Source organism: Anomaloglossus baeobatrachus, chromosome 3 (assembly GCF_048569485.1).
Source record: "Anomaloglossus baeobatrachus isolate aAnoBae1 chromosome 3, aAnoBae1.hap1, whole genome shotgun sequence".
Lineage (NCBI taxonomy): Eukaryota > Metazoa > Chordata > Amphibia > Anura > Aromobatidae > Anomaloglossus > Anomaloglossus baeobatrachus.
This window is the reverse complement of record NC_134355.1, coordinates 561,406,724-561,422,409: the sequence shown is the minus strand read 5'-3', so window position 1 is coordinate 561,422,409 and position 15,686 is coordinate 561,406,724. Positions and strand designations below refer to the sequence as shown.

Sequence of the window (15,686 nt, the reverse complement as noted above, 5' to 3'; positions counted from 1 at the left end):
CTGGATTTCTTTTTATTCTGTCACAGGTGAAGTGTACCTACGATAACAATTACAGACTTCTCCATTCTTTGTAGGTGGGAAAACTTGCAAAATTGGCAGTGTATCCAGTACTTATATTCCACACTGTGGGTACTATATAAACAAGTAACATAAGTAAATTAATTTGTTTTGGTTTACATTCTGCTGAATTTAAATAATTAAATTGATGATAATGGCTACCGAAGCCCAGAAGCTGGCTGTCGTTACCATAAAGTAGGCATAAGAGCCAAGTCTTAGCGAGTTAGAGAGCATGTGAGCACATTGAGGAATAAATGACAGATTTTTGGTGATCAGTATTTATTCAGCACCAGAAATATAACACATATATTTTGTGTTGGCAGTAACAGTCTTCCTCCTACTACAACTGTGAGCAATTTCCATACAAAACTTGAGGCAGCTCGAGGACAATGCTATGTGGATGTGGCATTTTGGGGAGGAGTCATTCCTCATAATCAGGTAAAAATAATATTAAGTTGCAAAACTAGTATACTTATGGAAATTTCCTTCTTTGTGCCACACTTTATCCACAATGGACATCATTTAGCTAAATAAATATGCCAGAATTTGGCACAATTTGAAACCAAAATAGGGTTATATGCCTTAAACCACATCTGCTATGTGATTTAGTTGTGTTTTACTTAACAAGTGGGTACGTCGTATCTCGAAATTGAAGTGGCATAATGGAGAAGGACACTGTCTAAATGTGACAATAGGCACCAAAATTGTGTCAACATTTTGGTACAAAATATATATGAAAAACTATGCAAAGCTATAGGTGGTATAAAGAACGGTAGGTATGTAAAGATAACAGCAAATTTATTTTACAGCATAAGCCACGGTAATAAATTTGGCAAATTCAGTTTCACAGATTTTTTTTGGAATTGGGGTTGTAGATATTAACCGGGGTTGTTAATCAATGTAAATTCCGAAATAATCTTTATACCATGGGAGGTGAATTTACTGTCTTCATTGTGGTCACCAATATGCTTGAAACCCCCAATAAATGTTCTGTTTTTTTCTGCAACATTTTGTGCTAATTGCACAGTACTGTGTATAGGGTTCATGTAAATGTCATTGCCACTGAAAAGACTTGTCCTCACATACCCGTGTTTCCCTGAAAATAAGACAGTCTTATATTATTTTTTTTTCTCCGAGAGATGGGCTTATTTTCAGGGGATGTCTTATTTTATTTTCAATGAACAATAATCCACAATTATTATATATGAACAAAAAAAAACAAACAACAAAATGTATTAAAAAATAGTCATATTGCATTCTGCAACATCAACATAACTCTCCAAACCCTGTGTGTAAAACGTGTGTGTAAAACGTGTGTGTATGTATCTACACACACACCCACACACACACCCACACACACACCCACACACACACCCACACACACACACCCACACACACACCATACTGTCTTCTCTTCAGCTTTAGACTCCTGAAATTAGAAGCCCTTTGGTCTCATGACGTGATGTCACAAATGTTTTTAAGCAGTGTTATAATCATGATATACAGTAAATGCTGATGGAGCCCCTGTGAAATTTCCCAGTTTTTTCTCCCTAATGCCAGTCTTGCATACCAGCCTGTCTCCGGTTCTTTTAGACTCCTTTGATTACATTATGTCACGACCAGCCCATTTTGGGCTTTCTTCTTTTTTCACCACTCTACTTCCGAGAAATGTAACTTTTTTATTTTTCAGTCAGTATGATCATGTGAGGGCCCATTTTTTTGCGTAACGAGCTGTACTTTTAAATGAAACCATGAGTTTTACTATATAGTGTACTAGAAAAATGTAAAAAAAATTCTAAATGCAGAAAAATTGCAAAAAAGTGCCATTACACTATTATTTTTGAGATATTTTATTCACATTGTTCACTATATGGTAAAACTGATATGTCTCAGTGATGCCTCAGGTCGGTGCGAGTTCGTAGACACCAAACATAAATAGGTTTACTTTTATCTAAATTGTTAAAAAAAAATCTGAAGTTGGTCTGAAAAAAGTGGCGCACGTTTTGCGCCATATTCTGCAACCCGTAAAGTTCTCATTTTTCGTGATCTATGGCTCAGTGACGGCTTATTTTTTGCATCTCGATCTGATGTTTTTAACGGTAACATGTTTGCGCTGATGAGCCATTTTGATCGCCTGTTAAAAAACGGACAAAAAACTTAATTTTGGTGTTTGGAATTTTTTGCCGCTATGCCATTTACCGTTCAGATTAAATTTCATTTCCTTTAATTTTCAATGGGGCAAATGGGGGGGATTTAAACTTTTAGGCTTTTTATTTTTTTTGTAATTTTTCAAAACTTTTTTTAAACTTTTTTTTTTTTATTTCACTAGGTCCCCTAGGTGACTATAATGATCAGCAGGCTGATCTCTCATTCATTTCAGAGCAGCATTGCTTAGACCGGGAGAAATGGTCATCTCTTGTACCAGTCAGTACTCGGCTGTTTTTCTACAGGACCTTAGTCATGGGAGCACAGGAGTCATCACATGACCATGTGCTACCATGACAACTACCAGATCCACATGATCACATCACGTGACTTCTGGTGCAGGCCTGTAAGTAAAGGTATAGCTCGATAGCTATTATAATGGCGCTGTACCATAGAGAGCACCATTTAAGGAGTTAAAAGACACGGGCGGATAGCGATTCTGCTTGTGCCTGGCAGGCACACATCTCAGCTGTATAAATCAGCTGAGATTTGCGCCGATTAAGACTGTGACCGGTATGACATAATTTTACTGCCCGTCATCGCTAAGGGGTTAAACATTCTTAACTTCGGAATACAACTGCAGTTTAACTCCCCGTAATGCCGGCCCCTGCCTGTAACTAGGGCTTATTTTTGGTGTAGGGTTTATATTTCAAGCAATCTCCAAAAATCCTGTAAAATCATGCTAGGGTTTATTTTCGGGGTTGGTCTTATTTTGGGGGAAACGGGGCAGTAGAATGTTACACAAGATTTGTGAATTTCATTCTTAAAATACAACATAGCTTCACAGGAAAACAAACAATAATTATGTATGAGGCCATTTTGCCATTGCAAGAATGTTGCAGATTATTTCTTTCTCTTGGTAAGATGACACATTTTTTCTAATTACCCCTGACTTTCCATTGCAGGTAGAGTTGATCCCTATGCTACATGCCGGTGTTGCAGGCTTCAAGTGCTTCCTCATCAACAGTGGGGTACCAGAATTTCCTCATGTCAACTTAATGGATCTACACTCAGCTATGACTGAACTACAGGGGACCAACAGTGTTCTGCTGGTAAGTATACCATATTATGGCTTGTTCTAGAAAACTATCAATTAAAGGGAACTTGTTAGGTCCCATATGCATTTTGAGCTATAAGCAGGGTGTTGTGTGGCCTAATAACTCCTTCCTACCCATCCATGTGTTGTAATATTGTGGAATATCAAAGTATTAAAAAAAACATTTTATGACTTACATATTCCCTATGTAAATGAGCAGGGGCTCTAGCCCCATGAGCGTCACATCGCCCTGTGGGTGTTTGCATGTTTTCCATGGTATCACGCCCCTGTGGGTGTAATACCATGGATTTACATGTGCGACGTCACCATCAGTGTCTTCAGATCCCACGTGTACGCACTTACCATTCCTGCAGCGGTCATCAGGGTGCTTGCTTCTCTGCTTCAGACACGCTCTGTGCATCTGTGCAGGAGGCTTCTGAGCATGTGCAGTGAGCATCTGAAGCAGAGAAGCAAGCACCCGGATAACGGCTGCGGGAATGGTAAGTGCGCACGCGAAGGATCTGAAGACGCTTATGGTGATGTCGCACATGTAAATCCATGGTATCACGCCCACAGGGGCATGATACCCTGGAAAGCATGCAAACACCCACAGGGCGATGTGACACCCATGGGGCTAGAGCCCCATATCATTTACATAGGGAATATGTAAGTAATAAAACGTTTTTTATTACTTTCATATTCCACAATATTAAAACACAGGGATGGGTAGGAAGGAGTTATTAGGCCACACATCACCCTGCTTATAGCTCAGAATGCATATGGGAACTGAAAGGTTCCCTTTAATGTATATAGGCCAATATGTCCTGGATTTGACGTTTTTGACTGTCAATCTGTCCTGCGTCACTGCGAAGTAAAAACAAATATGTGATAGAGAGAATGGATGTTAGCACATCCTATTCACATTAGTAAGATACAGAAATGTACCTATAGTGTTGAGTAGCTTGAGGACAATGAAGATTCCAGGGTATTGGTTATCGTGATAGACCTTAAAAGCTACTGTATCTTATTATTACTGCAAGCATCATTAGTACTTTATCTTATTATTACTGCAAGCATCATTCAAAAACATTAAGATATTTATAACTTTTTATGAAGAAGATTCTGCTATTTAGTTTGCAGAGCTTCTATATTATACATTACATTGCTGACTGCCCTATGTCATTCTCTAATATTCCATAAATGAACAGTCTTTCTTTGACCTCCCCAACAGCTAATCTAAGCTCTGGCTGATTTGTTATTTTTTTTAGATTTGAACTTATATTTATGAGAGGTCAGAAGTAGCTGCGGAGAGCCTATTTGATTGAATGATGGAACAAGGTTGAGCAGTCTGCACTATTGTGTTTTACATGCATGCTTGAAGGTGGGCACTGGACTCCTTCGCCAAGGAGACTTTCTGTGTGGAACTGACTTCGGGTGGGGTGCGCAACACTTACTACTTCAAGCCAGTGTCCATCACCCCTGCTATTCACTTAGCCAACCAGTTTTGTTTACTTTTATTCTTGACACTGTTATGACAGACATGGCCTTCCTTCCTCTCTATGTGGGGTACTACTCTTCGAGCTATCCCCCGCTATCTTGGACCACGTCCCCAATACTTCTGGGTCTGTGCCTCCTAATTCCCCCTAATACCGTACATGTTTGTCTATATCTGGACCCCAATGGCTCTTTAGCCAGGTGACTCTTTAAGCCTGCCAGGGGTGAGCCATAGGCTCCGTACCACCAGAGGTTACCCCGGGGTTCCCTTTCCTAACCTTTTGCCCTGCCATCTGTCACTTCTACCTTAATTATTTTAACCCAATCCTATCTAACACTTCTTATAAACTCTCTCTCTTACACCGGCTGACCGGCTGTATGCAGTCTTTGGTAACCTGTTGAACATTCCTAGCTTTGCTACATTCTAAGGATAGTCTCTTCTAAAACACTTATATATCAACACATGCATTTATAATATACAACAGTAAATACATTAACCATAATATGGTTACAACATGGGGCACCGCTCCCCTATTACATGCTCTAAAATCCAAATGTCCAAATGCTTGAAAATTTTAGCAAATATACAGTATGCAACAAAAGTGACTTCACCCCACTTTGTGAAAATGGCCAATTGTGTCCAAAGTGTCAATATTTTGTGTGGCCACCATTATTTTCAAACTCTCTTGAACATGGAGTTCACTAGAACTTCACAGGAGCCACTGGAATCCTCTTCCATCTCGTATGACGACATCAAGGTGCTGGTGGAAGCTAGAGACCTTGTTCTCCTCCACCTTTTGTTTGAGAATAAACCACCGATACTCAATAATATTTAGGTCTGGAGACATGCTAGGCCAGTCCAGCACCTTTATTCTCAATTTCTTTAGCAAGACAGTGGTCATCTCGGAGGTGTGTTTGGGGTTGTTATCATGTTGGAATATGAAGGGAGGGGATAATGCTCTGCTTCAGTATGTCATAGTACATATCGGCTTTCATAGTTCCCTCAATGAACTGCAGCTCCCCACAGCCAGCAGTACTCATGCAGCCCCAAACCATGACCCTCCCACCATCATGCTTGACTGTAGGCAAGATACACTTGTCTTTGCCCTCCTCACCTGGTTGCCACAATACACGCTTGACACCATCTGAACCAAATGAGTTTATCTTGGTCTCATCAGACCACAGGACATGGTTCCAGTAATCCATGTCCTTAGTCTCCTTGTCTTAAACAAACAGTCGGCTTTCTTGTGCATCATCTTTAGAAGAGGCTTGCTTCTGGGACAAAAAGCCATGCAGAGCAATTTGATGCAGCTTTAGATGTATGGTCTTAGCACTGCCAGGCTGACCCCCATCTCTTTAACCTCTGCAGCAATCCTGGCAGCACTCATATGTCTATTTTGAAAAGACAACCTCTGGATATGACGCTGAGCACTTGCACTCAACTTATTTGGTTGACCATAGCGAGGCCTGTTCTGAGTGGATCCTGTCTTGTTAAATCACTGTATGGTCTTGGCCACTGTACTGCAGCTCAGTTTCAGGGTGTTGGCAATCTTCTTATACCCTAGGTGATCTTTACGTAGCACAAAAATTCTGTTTTTCATATCCTCAGAGACTTTTTTGCCATGAGCTGCCATATTGAATTTTACTTAAAGATGTACTCTTTTTTGTTGATAGCACTTTACACACTATTGGCTGTGTGTTGAGTTAATTAGAGGGCACACCAAATTTACACTGTTATACAAAAACACTGACTACTTTACATTGTATTAAAGTGTCATATCTTCAGTGTTATCCCATGAAGATATAATAAAATACAGTATTTACTAAAACTAAGAAGGGTGTACTCACTTTTGTTACATACTGTATTTTATTTGTAAAAGTACATGCAAAGCAATAATACGTTTTGAAATGTGTCCATAGCCTTTAACTCAGAAGATCTGACTGAATGCTCCAGGAATACCCAAGAACTGCATTAACATCTTTCTTGTGTCATACAGTGGGTATGGAAAGTATTCAGACCCCTTTACATTTGTCACTCTTTCTTTCATTGCAGACATTTGGCAAATTCAAAAAAGTTCATTTTTTTTTCATAAATATACACTCTGCACCCCATCTTGACAGAAAAAACCCCCAGAAATGTAGAAATGTTTGCAAATTTATTAAACAAGAAAAACTGAAATATCCCACGGTCATAAGTATTCAGACCCTTTGCTCAGTCTTGAGTAGAAACAGCCTTTTGAGCTAGTACAGCCATGAGTCTTCTTGGGAATGATGCAACAAGTTTTTTACACCTGGATTTGGGGATCCTCTGCCATTCTTCCTTGCAGATCCTCTCCAGTTCCGTCAGGTTGGATGGTGAACGTTGGTGGAGAGCCATTTTCAGGTCTCTTCAGAGATGCTCAATTGGGTTTAGGTCAGGGCTCTGGCTGAGCCAGTCAAGAATGGTCAAAGAGTTGGTCATTTTTTTGTTTGTGTGTGTGTGTGGGTGGGGGAGTAAAAAGGACCATAGGTATCAATTCCAGACTGAGGGTTCTGTTCGCTTCCCCATGATCTGTGAATATTTTTAATCCCCAAAGGTTGAACAAGCAAATGTAGGTGTAACGTAACTCATATTAGGGTTTGAGATGCAAGGTGAAAGGTCATGATATGAGAGGGGCAGAGTGAGGGATATAAGGTACAGCTGAGATATTATGCAAAAGACAGGGAGCCTACCGAGACGGCTGCCCTATGGTAGATCCCATCGGGAGTACAGGAAAACTAACTTGACTTGAGGGAGACAACTTCTTACCTGTGGACAGACAGCCTCCTGTCATGGATAGGCAGAAACGTAGAGGCAAAGTATGTTTTTCAAATGATACGTCACTCATATTTTCACAAAAATATGCTTAAGAAAGAAACGTCTTCAATACTAGTCTGTTTATCACATTCAGGATTTTGCCAGGAGATGACAGCAATCCACTTGCATGCATATTAATGTTCTCCAGACAATGCTTCTGTCACTGACTCTCCAGCTGCCACGTAAATATAGTTTTTTACCAGACTGTGAGAACAAGTACTGTATATTCTCATTTATCAGCCTCGTGTCACTGTCACATGCTGCATTTGTTGAAAAATTACTTGTTACATACAAACAGATGCTTATATATTTATATGGCAATTAGGGATTTTTGTGTCTATTTTTTAAAGTCTTATGGCAGTAATGTAATAAAAAAATGTTCTGTTCTACTGATCCAAATAAAAGCTGTTTTTTCCTCTATCATGCTCGAGGGCACAATTTCACCTAAAGAAGCCACAACCAAGGGGCTAAGGAGAGACACTCAGGTCCAGGACCCTCTCTGCCATGTAAAGAAGCAGTCACAAAAGCCTGCTTTACACACTTCAATAGATCTTTCAATCCGTCGTCGGGGTCAAGTTGTAAGTGACGCACATCCGGTATCGTTCGTGACGTATTTGCGTGTGAAACCTACATGCGATCAAGATTGAACGAAAATACGGTGATCGCATACACGTCGTTTATTCCTCATACATTGGACGTTTTGTTGTACGAAACTAGTGAATTGTAACGTGTGACATCCCTCATACGATTTTTGTGTCTGATGCTATGTGCGCAGGTGTGCGCTCTGCACCGCAGCTTAAAAAAGGTCTGCTTCAGAGCGCAGCTGAAAAGCTGCGTTCTGAAGCGCCTCACAATGTCTGTCATTCACTAATCTCTGTCAGTCCGTCACTATCTCTGTCCCTCACTCTCTGTCCATGTCAGTCTATCCCCCTCTCTCATATACTCACCGATCCCCGATCCCCGGCGCTGCACGGCATTCACACTGCTCTGGCAGCTTTTACTGTTTTGAAAAAGCCGGCCGCCCATTAAACAATCTCGTATTCCCTGCTTACCCCGCCCACCGGCGCCTATGATTGGTTACAGTGAGACACGCCCCCCACGCTGAGTGACAGGTGTCACACTGCACCCAATCACAGCAGCCGGTGGGCGTGTCTATACTGTGCATTGAAATAAATAATTAAATAATTAAAAAAAACGGCGTGCGGTTCCCCCCCATTTTAATACCAGCCAGATAAAGCCATACGGCTGAAGGCTGGTATTCTCAGGATGGGGAGCTCCACGTTATGGGGAGCCCCCCACCCTAACAATATCAGCCAACAGCCGCCCAGAATTGCCGCATACATTAGATGCGACAGTTCTGGGACTGTACCCGGCTCTTCCCGATTTGCCCTGGTGCGTTGGCAAATCGGGGTAATAAGGAGTTATTGGCAGCCCATAGCTGCCAATAAGTCCTAGATTAATCATGTCAGGCGTCTATGAGACACCTTCCATGATTAATCTGTAAGTTACAGTAAATAAACACACACACACCCGAAAAATCCTTTATTGGAAATAAAAAACTCACACACATTCCCTGGTTATCCACTTTAATCAGCCCCAAAAAGCCCTCCTTGTCCGGCGTCATCCAGGATGATGCAGCGTCGCTTCCACCGCAGCTGCATGGAGGTGACCGGAGCCGCAGCAGACACAGCCGCTCCGGTCACCTCCACACAGCTAATGAAGACAGCCGGCGATCAGCTGAGCTGTCACTGAGGTTAGTGACAGCGGGTAACCTCAGTGACAGGTCAGCTGATCGCCGGCTGTCTTCATTAGCTGTGTGGAGGTGACCGGAGCGGCTGTGTCTGCTGCGGCTCCGGTCACCTCCATGCAGCTGCGGTGGAAGCGACGCTGCATCATTCTGGATGACGCCGGACAAGGAGGGCTTTTTGGGGCTGATTAAAGTGGATAACCAGGGAATGTGTGTGTGTTTTTTATTTCCAATAAAGGATTTTTCGGGTGTGTGTGTGTTTATTTACTGTAACTTACAGATTAATCATGGAAGGTGTCTCATAGACGCCTGACATGATTAATCTAGGACTTATTGGCAGCTATGGGCTGCCAATAACTCCTTATTACCCCGATTTGCCAACGCACCAAGGCAAATCGGGAAGAGCCGGGTACAGTCCCAGAACTGTCGCATCTAATGTATGCGGCAATTCTGGGCGGCTGTTGGCTGATATTGTTAGGGTGGGGGGCTCCCCATAACGTGGAGCTCCCCATCCTGAGAATACCAGCCTTCAGCCGTATGGCTTTATCTGGCTGGTATTAAAATGGGGGGGAACCGCACGCCGTTTTTTTTAATTATTTAATTATTTATTTCAATGCACAGTATAGACACGCCCACCGGCTGCTGTGATTGGGTGCAGTGTGACACCTGTCACTCAGCGTGGGGGGGCGTGTCTCACTGTAACCAATCATAGGCGCCGGTGGGCGGGGTAAGCAGGGAATATGAGATTGTTTAATGGGCGGCCGGCTTTTTCAAAACAGTAAAAGCCGCCAGAGCAGTGTGAATGCCGTGCAGCGCCGGGGATCGAGGAACGGTAAGTATGAGAGAGGGCTGCTCAATTCAGTTACTCAGGAGATTAGCGGTCACCGGTGAATCCTTCACTGGTGACCGCTAATCAGGACGCGACACAGACAGAGCCGCAGCATCACCATGCAGTCGGGTGAAGTTCACCCGAGTTCATTCTGACAGTGCGGCTCTGTCTGTGTCTGCTGTCATCTGCCATTCAGCTCTGCTACATGGCTGTCTGTGTCTGCTGTCAGCGGCCATGTAGCAGAGCTGAATGGCAGATGACATAGTAAAAACGCATCCCTACACATTACACACGCTTGTCAAGTCAATAAATAAAAAAAAAAAAAAGGTGCCCAATGCATACGTCACGGAACACATGATCTAAAGGATCGCACACAAAATTGATCAATTTAACATAGACTACTAACGCTCGTGTGACAGCAAATGAACGACCTACATGCAATCTCATTAGATCGCATATGTGACCTGGGCGTGTCACATCGCATACGAGATCACACACCTAATTGTAAGGTGTAAAGCTGGCTAAAGAATTACAAGAGACCCTGTTTCCCTGAAAAAGTAGACCTACCTCTAAAATAAGCCCTAATATGATTTGGGGGCTTTTTTGAGTATACTTAAAATATAAACCCTACTCCAAAAATAAGCCCTAGTTGCGCTTCCATAAGGAAGTGTCCAACCAGTTAAAAAAGTTAAAGAATACAGCAGGACTCTTAATTAAGAAAGCAGACACCCCCAAAAGAAAACAGACACACCTGCTCCTCTCCCTCTAAAAAAATAAAAATCGCACTCACCAAACCCCAAATAATTACAGTTGGCAAGTGCCGATGGTGGATGGGCTCTCACGCAGAGATCTGCGTCGCTGTCAGGTCTCTTTACTATTCCAGCTGTATTATACTGCAGCTCTCACAGAGCGCGAGTGATACTGCTTCTAGTTACCAGGGGGAGCCAACCGCTGTAGAAGCAGGGCAAACTGATAGCCAGGCAGATTTGTGTGTGAGAGCCCATTCAATTGCCAACACTAAATGTTTGGATTCTGGTAAGTGCGATTCTTTTAGGGGGCGTTTGCTTTCTTTTGGAAGTAAACTTAAAGCGGGCTTTACACACAGCGACATCGCTAGCGTCGGTTGTGTGTCACGGGCAAATCACTGTCCATGGCGCACAACATCACTTGGACCCGTCACACATACTTACCTGCCTAGTGACGTCACTGTGGCCTGCGAACCGCCTCCTTTCTAAGGGGGAGGTTCGTTCGGCGTCACAGCAGCGTCACTAAGCGGCTACCCAATAGAAGCGGAGGGGCGGAGATGAGCGGGCCGAACATCCCGCCCACCTTCTTCCTTCCTCATTGCGGGCGGCCGCAGGGACGGTGATGTTCCTCATTCCTGCGGTGTCACACATAGTGATGTGTGGTGCCGCAGGAACGACGAACAATCTGCGTCCTGCAGCAGCAACAACAATCGGGATTAGAACGACGTGTCAACAATCGACGGTTAGGTGAGTAATTTTGATCGTTTAACGGTCGTTCGTGCGTTTCACATGCAACAACATCGCTAACAAGACTGGATGTGCGTCACGAATTCCTTTACCCCAACGACATCTTGTTAGCGATGTTGTTGCGTGTAAAGCCCATAGAGAATAATACATTTAAGCAGGTAATTTAAATTTATGTAAATATTGTATGTACCCACCACTATAGGACTGGTTCTGCACCATGAGAATAGCAGATGAGATAGAAAATGTGCATCTGAACCAGTAATAGGATTAACATAACATGTTAATAATCCAGAATATGATGACATGATTATATTTGAATAAATGTTGATTTTTGTTTTTGTCCAAGAATATATGTGGATTGCGATTCATGGAAAAATATAAGACATCAAAGAACTATATCAAAAAAACACCAAAAAGGAGCCAAGACAAATGATATGTGCACACACAGAATGTGGTGAGCCTTCCTCATAAAGATGGCTGCAGCCAAGGTGCAAGATGCTGATGTCACAGCCACTCAACCTCCACACTAGAGGGGAGGGGCGGCTGCTTAGCATAAGACATGCACACTAATAAGGCTTGCACTGGGAGCCCATCATATAATGAGTGGAATGCACAGTGTCTGAACTGTGACCTATAAATGACGCCAGAAACCCAGGTCAGGCTTGCTAAACAGCACTATATAGGTGCATCTCGCACGGATACACGAGACGCACAGTGTCTGAATTAAGGCCTATAAATGACGCACAACACCAGGTCCAGGCGGGTTAGTTAGCACTATATGAGTACATAACACATGACAGGCTCACCATTTAACCACCTGAATTCAAAAGGTCCACACTAGTGATGAGCGAGTACTAAAAAGCTCGGGTGCTCGAAGCTCGGGCCGAGCCTCCCAAGATACTCGTGTACTCGGGCCGAGCAACGAGCCCAATGTTATCCTATGGGAGACCCGAGTATTTTTGTGAAATGACCCCCCGGCAACATGTAGAAACCCTAAAAATGTCACAAAAGTCTCAGAAGAGTGCTCAAATGACATGGCAACAGCATGGGGAAGACCCCTTGAAGCATTTATCACTCAAAAGTCACAGCTGTGAACAATTTTGTCCGCGTTTCACGCCATTTTTACGGACTCACCAGAAAACCTTCCAAAATGACCCCAAAATGATTTTTCATGGCAGAAATGTTAAGGGCACATACCCAATAGTGAGATAGAGCTGGTGTATGTTACTTTTTGAGATTAATACATGAAAGATTTTACGTGAAAACATTGTGTGGCACTCCGATGTCCCTGAGAAGAGACGTACATGAAGGCCTCTTGAGTCTAATGTGCCCATTTTGAGGAAGTGAGTCTTTGTAGTATTTTCCTTTGCCAGGGCAGTCCAAAATTGTGAGGTTCACCAATGCCCCTGCATACAGACGTGCATGAGGGCCTGTAAACCTGAAGTGCCCATTGTAAGGAAGTGGGTCTATTGTAGTATAGCCCTTAGGCAGGGCAGCCAAAAATTGGGAGGCTCCACATTGTCCCTGAATAGAGACGTGCATGATGGCCTGTAAACCTGAGGTGCCCATTGTAAGGAAGTGGGTCTATTTTAGTATAGCCCTTTGCCAGGGCAGCCAAAAATTGGGAGGCTCCACGTTGTCCCTGGATAGAGACGTGCATGATGGCCTGTAAACCTGAAGTGCCCATTGTAAGGAAGTGGGTCTATTTTAGTATAGCCCTTTGCCAGGGCAGCCAAAAATTGGGAGGCTCCACGTTGTCCCTGGATAGAGACGTGCATGATGGCCTGTAAACCTGAAGTGCCCATTGTAAGGAAGTGGGTCTATTTTAGTATAGCCCTTTGCCAGGGCAGCCAAAAATTGGGAGGCTCCACGTTGTCCCTGGATAGAGACGTGCATGATGGCCTGTAAACCTGAAGTGCCCATTGTAAGGAAGTGGGTCTATTGTAGTATAGCCCTTAGGCAGGGCAGCCAAAAATTGGGAGGCTCCACATTGTCCCTGGATAGAGACGTGCATGATGGCCTGTAAACCTGAAGTGCCCATTGTAAGGAAGTGGGTCTATTGTAGTATAGCCCTTAGGCAGGGCAGCCAAAAATTGGGAGGCTCCACGTTGTCCCTGGGTAGAGACGTGCATGAGGGCCTCAAAACATTAAGTGTCCATTGTCAGGAAGTGGGTGTATTATAGTATAGCCCTTAGGCAGGGCAGCCAAAAATTGGGAGGCTCCACATTGTCCCTGGGTAGAGACGTGCATGAGGGCCTCAAAACATTAAGTGTCCATTGTCAGGAAGTGGGTGTATTATAGTATAGCCCTTAGGCAGGGCAGCCAAAAATTGGGAGGCTCCACATTGTCCCTGGGTAGAGACGTGCATGAGGGCCTCAAAACATTAAGTGTCCATTGTCAGGAAGTGGGTGTATTATAGTATAGCCCTTAGGCAGGGCAGCCAAAAATTGGGAGGCTCCACATTGTCCCTGGATAGAGACATGCATGATGGCCTGTAAACCTGAAGTGCCCATTGTAAGGAAGTGGGTCTATTTTAGTATAGCCCTTTGCCAGGGCAGCCAAAAATTGGGAGGCTCCACGTTGTCCCTGGATAGAGACGTGCATGATGGCCTGTAAACCTGAAGTGCCCATTGTAAGGAAGTGGGTCTATTTTAGTATAGCCCTTTGCCAGGGCAGCCAAAAATTGGGAGGCTCCACGTTGTCCCTGGATAGAGACGTGCATGATGGCCTGTAAACCTGAAGTGCCCATTGTAAGGAAGTGGGTCTATTGTAGTATAGCCCTTAGGCAGGGCAGCCAAAAATTGGGAGGCTCCACATTGTCCCTGGATAGAGACGTGCATGATGGCCTGTAAACCTGAAGTGCCCATTGTAAGGAAGTGGGTCTATTGTAGTATAGCCCTTAGGCAGGGCAGCCAAAAATTGGGAGGCTCCACGTTGTCCCTGGGTAGAGACGTGCATGAAGGCCTCAAAACATTAAGTGTCCATTGTCAGGAAGTGGGTGTATTATAGTATAGCCCTTAGGCAGGGCAGCCAAAAATTGGGAGGCTCCACATTGTCCCTGGGTAGAGACGTGCATGAGGGCCTCAAAACATTAAGTGTCCATTGTCAGGAAGTGGGTGTATTATAGTATAGCCCTTAGGCAGGGCAGCCAAAAATTGGGAGGCTCCACATTGTCCCTGGGTAGAGACGTGCATGAGGGCCTCAAAACATTAAGTGTCCATTGTCAGGAAGTGGGTGTATTATAGTATAGCCCTTAGGCAGGGCAGCCAAAAATTGGGAGGCTCCACATTGTCCCTGGGTAGAGACGTGCATGAGGGCCTCAAAACATTAAGTGTCCATTGTCAGGAAGTGGGTGTATTATAGTATAGCCCTTAGGCAGGGCAGCCAAAAATTGGGAGGCTCCACGTTGTCCCTGGGTAGAGACGTGCATGAGGGCCTCAAAACATTGTTCCCATTGCAAAGGAGCGGGTCTCCTGTCGTTGTAATGTCCATTCTGCAAAGAATGGGCGAAAAAATTTACCACTGGGGGTATACCTGAAACAAAGGCCTAAGTATTGCAATTTGTAACGGTCATCATCATGGTGGCGCATGAGGAGAAGGAGGAGCAGTCCAGCGATTATCCAAAGTCCAGAAGTGTGTACCCATGGGTGAGTGGAGGTACATGGCAAACTTTAAATTCCGCTCTCATTTGCTGGTGGTGTGGTGGTGTCTGGCCCAATCCAACCCTTGTTCATCTTGATCAGAGTCAGCCTGTCAGCATTTTCAGTTGACAGGCGGGTGCGTTTATCTGTAATGATTCCACCTGCGGCACTAAAAACACGCTCTGACAAAACGCTAGCAGCAGGGCAGGCCAGGACTTCCAAGGCGTAGAGAGCCAATTCATGCCACGTGTCCAGCTTGGATACCCAATAATTGTAAGGCACAGAGGAATGTCGGAGTACAGTTGTTCGATCTGCAAGGTACTCCTTCAGCATCTGGGCAAACTTAGG

General features: G+C 43.9%; 1 protein-coding gene across 4 annotated transcripts in view; it reads left to right on the top strand.

The window, feature by feature from the left end:
• LOC142295545 (allantoinase, mitochondrial-like) overlaps positions 1-15,686 on the top strand; it is a 79,138-nt gene that overhangs the window by 23,072 nt on the left and 40,380 nt on the right. For all 4 annotated transcript variants that reach the window (XM_075338646.1, XM_075338644.1, XM_075338645.1 and 1 more), the window contains exons 4-5: positions 381-495; positions 3,168-3,314. In XM_075338646.1, coding sequence (XP_075194761.1) covers positions 381-495; positions 3,168-3,314 — 262 coding nt within the window. The remainder of the gene's footprint in view (positions 1-380; positions 496-3,167; positions 3,315-15,686) is intronic.